Source organism: Myxine glutinosa, chromosome 1 (genome assembly GCF_964187855.1).
Source record: "Myxine glutinosa chromosome 1, kmMyxGlut1.1, whole genome shotgun sequence".
In the NCBI taxonomy this organism is placed as follows: domain Eukaryota; kingdom Metazoa; phylum Chordata; class Myxini; order Myxiniformes; family Myxinidae; genus Myxine; species Myxine glutinosa.
The window spans coordinates 197,153,032-197,157,357 of record NC_136261.1 but is presented as its reverse complement, the minus strand read 5'-3'; the positions used below and the strand labels follow the sequence as shown (position 1 = coordinate 197,157,357).

The window sequence follows — 4,326 nt, the reverse complement described above, 5'->3', positions numbered from 1 at the left end:
TAAAATTCCAAATTGTAATGAACTCAATATGACGACTGATAGGATTGCAATGACGATGCAAAGACATCGACAATTGAATCGTGAAAACTTGCGTGGCTTGCTAAACAGCAGTGCTACAGAGAATTCATAATACTAGTGAGATACCCATGCTAAGCACGGGTGAAGCAAACAGGCAATGCAGATATGGCAAATGCTAAAGCATGAAACCAATAAATTCCACATTCCTGTAGCACCCTCAGTCACACGTCAGACATGGACAGCAAGTTCGTGAAGGACTTCCATGAGAAACGTACCCGTTCGCAAACAAACGGGTACGTTCACGTATAGAAACATCGATCGTGGGTCCGTGACGAATCTGCATATGGCGATCCACGAAGTTCACGTTTAGAAGGTAGAAACCATCACGGCATGTCGGCATTTACTTGAACTCGATATCTCCTTTTTCATTCCAAACAACATAACTCCAATCACAAATTAATCACAAAATAAACTTTTAACAACATTGTTAATGTTTCCTTCATTGTAAAAACTACCAAGTCAACAGTTAAAAGGATTTAGAGCCGATAGGTGTTACAGCCTTGGCAAGTTCGATGGAGACAGCGATCTGTTAGCTTATACACTGCCCAAATATATATGTGGAATTCTCTCATGTAGAGATTAAACTCACGTCGTTTGAACTTTGGCCGAAGTCATTATTTTCTTTTAATGATATTTATATACAAATGAAAAAGAAGATAATTGGTTTTGGGTCGTCCTTTCCGCATATCTTGTGGGATTGTGAGTTGGAGAGACCACCGTGATGGCGGGGAGGGGGTTGGCATTCTCTCAAGCAGGGATTCAACTCATGTCCTTATAAAAGGTCTTTGTCCGAGGTCACCGAGTCCGATCGGCGCAGCCGTGCAGCGATCGGTGCAGTCGGTTGTGCGGCACCCGGGAAAATAACGTTATGCGGGAGTCCAAACCTGAAAATGCTGGAGGCCAAAGCTGAAATTGGAAGAACAATATACCCTATTTTACTACAGGAGATCCTAGGATTACCCACCCAAAATATTGTTGCGGTTTTGTGTTTTTACAAATAAAGGTTAATTTCCCCCTCATAGTTTAGTCACACTACAACACGTAGCCTCGCGATAGTTCAGTTATTTCTTAGTAAATGTAAGCATAGTCCTTTTCCTGTGTTAGTTTTGCGTTGAGTAGAATAATGAGAGTTAGGTCTCCTTCCAATGCTTATGCCGCCTCGATGCTTTGGTTTTTGGCACAAATTACCACGAGGCCGGCCTGACAAGTCGAGGCAGGCTGAAAGAAGGCGGGACAGGAGAAGTGGGAGTGACCGGTAAGCACGAGCCGCCAATCAGGGCTCGAGGGGAGTGGCTTAGCACTGCGGCAAAAGGCGTGGTTTGGAACATTCGAGGCAGGCCAGGGTGTGGCAATATATAACCCTGTGCCCAAACGCCCCCACCTGAGTTATGGGGAGAGGCGCTTGCCAGTTCTGAGGAGAGGTGCGCTGAACTAAGTTTGAGGAGGACCTGCGCTGAGTGATGAGCTTGAGTTATCAGTTTGAAGCGCTGTGTTGAATTAGTAGTTCTGAGGAGAGGTGCGCTGAACCAAGTTAAGAGTTCTGAGAGTGCGCGGTGTTGAATTGAGTTACAAGCTAAATGCTCGGTTGAGTTTGAGGCAGATCCTCTGTTGAGTTACGAGAGTGAAAGCGCGCCGTTGCATTAATCGCGCTGTGAAGAACCGCCGTGTCGGGCTACAGAGATGCGCATATTTTCCTGCCTGCCTTTGTTCGAGATACGCGCCACGAGGATCCCTCCCGCCTGCCTGCCTGCCTTCGTCGAGGGACGTGCTGTGACCGCAGAGGGCCACGCCGGGCGAGCTGTTCCTGAGCAACAAAGCCGGCGCATTCAGCGCATGAACCATCCTTCCTTCATTCCCCCTGTGAGTGTGATGGGCCCATTGTCTGGGTAATAAGCTAAGACTGCTTAAGTGCCTGCTCTGTGTCTCTTCGCCTTGTATAGCTGTAAATAAACCTGTGTTCTTCCTTCTATTTCATCGTTCCCGTCATTTCCATCTATTGACTAAGCGTGGTACGAATTATATCGCTCTAATCAGGTTCCAATAACAAGGTAATTGCATGGACCACGTGGTGCGCCATCCGCTCGGGTGTACTCAAATTACACGTGGTTCATGCGAGACTTGATCCCCGCTTCCGCGGTGGCGTAGGTAATTAGGTACGTGCGAACATCGTCCCGAAACCCTGTCCCGCGTCCGACCGGAAGTGGCGACTCAAGTCTCGCGGTTGCGACGACCCAAGGAGAACAAGGGGCTTAATCTCCCCTTGGTAAGGGAACGAGGGTCGCGCGGAAACCGTAACAATATCGTTGGATCGGTTCAGCCGTTTTTGCGGTACCTTCGAATGGATGGACAGACAGACAGATAGATGGACATTTGGTGAATTATCGCAAGATGACACTTACAATTTGGCCAGCAATTTATAAAGGATAACGTCGATAACGTCGTCGTCGATAAAGGATAACGTCATCGATAACTCACATACTCTTCACGAAAGACACCGTGGGATCTATAATGTCCACCAACGACCAGGGTTGGAAAAACGGGTCCCGTAAGCAAGAGAGGCTTGAGAGCAAGACGTTTGAGAGCTCTGTTTTTCGTTAAATAGTTAGAGGTATTTTGTTTTCAAGAAGGTCCAACACCCGGAACTTTGATTTAACTTCTCTGCCATTTAATAATTGTGGTTAGTACACTCTCAGTCAACATCAGGTTATTCGGCATTCATACACTTCTTGAAAAGCACCTCATGGTTAAAAATGAACTCCTTAAAAAGAGACTGAGTGTATAAAGAGAAGAGATATTTGCTTCCGAACCTTGCTGTGAAATGAGCTTGACAGCGATGAGAAATGCGACACTCAGACTCGCAATCATGAGCCATGACGAAAGGCGACATCGACGGCGCATGGTGCGTGCACTATCCACACGAATTCCCGAGCTGTACCCGATGACTCCTCGTCTTTAACCGCGTCGTCTCCACCCAGGTAATTATGTCACACCACCTGTGATGGTGGGGGCGTGTTCCACTTTGCGAGAGCTCCACAAGCTACTTGGTAACATACTGAACATACAAGATACTTGGGGATGATGACATATACTGTCAATTTCCCACTTACACGGGGAGTTGTCCTCTTGATACTCCTGTAAAACTTGTTATTCATCCTCACCTGTAAATGCGCTGCAGGTACTCCAAATTTCAGTTGTCCTGGATTTCAAAGAATATCTAAATTATTTACTTTTTGTCATGATGTACAGAATTAAGTGGATGCTCATCAAAAGCTTAACAAGAAGAGTTTGTAATATTTTATTCAGGTCTGCTTGATATATTCACTTTTACTCTGTTTCTGCATGCAGATTGTCATTTTTGGCTAAAAAGTTCTAAAACTTGAATTACTACTTTATAGCCATAAATATCTCAGATTCCAAAGAATGAACAGGTGTATTAAATAAAGATGCACTGGTATAAAGTTTCCGAGTTTATAAAACGTTCTTAAACGTGAATTACTACTTCTTTATAGCTGTAGGCATCTCTGATTCCAAAGAATGGACAGGTGTATTAAATAAAGGTGCACTCGTATAAAGTTACGAAAACAAAAGTTGCATTTTTTTTTTAGTGTATAACGTCCGCTCTTGAAAATAATGTCGAATGCTTTCTGCACAAAGATGTCATTTAGAAATTATAAGTGACAAGTTTTGTTCGGAATGTTTTGGTCGAAAGCACAATGATAATGATCATGGGGCAATTTGTGGTTCATGCAAAAACTGCATTTGTGAAAGAGCAATTTCCAAGATATCTCAATAACTTTGCATAAAAGAAGGATGAATGTTCCTGCTCTGACTTTGAACTCGCACACGTGATACAGGGACAGATCGAGGTCATACACACACACACACACACACACACACACACACACACACACACACACACACACACACACACACACACACACACACACACACACACACACACACACACTGGACAGAGTGAGGATAGACAAAGAAGGCTCATTGGAATGCCGAAGAAGAGGTCAGCTCAACTGGGACAGCAAACTAATCATAATAAATGCCCAAGATCAAAGGACCCTACACCAATGGAGTTAAAAAGATGGCGAGACTGAGCCAGACGGTCTAGTGTAGATTCTGCAAGACAGAAACAGAAAGTACTAGTCACCTGCTCTCAGGATGCAAAACACTATTATCAGAACAACCTTACACACAACGGCACAACAAAGTATGCAAAGTGATTCATTGGCATAT

General features: G+C 44.5%; 1 protein-coding gene across 1 annotated transcript in view; it reads right to left on the bottom strand.

Annotated features, from left to right (window-relative positions):
• Positions 1-3,117, bottom strand: part of LOC137432783 (carbohydrate sulfotransferase 9) — a 34,774-nt gene extending 31,657 nt beyond the window's left edge. Inside the window, exon 1 of the mRNA XM_068124987.2 lies at positions 2,886-3,117. Within this exon, the coding sequence (XP_067981088.1) occupies positions 2,886-2,976 (91 nt within the window). The 5' untranslated portion in view covers positions 2,977-3,117. The remainder of the gene's footprint in view (positions 1-2,885) is intronic.
• Positions 3,118-4,326: the final 1,209 nt, after the last annotated feature.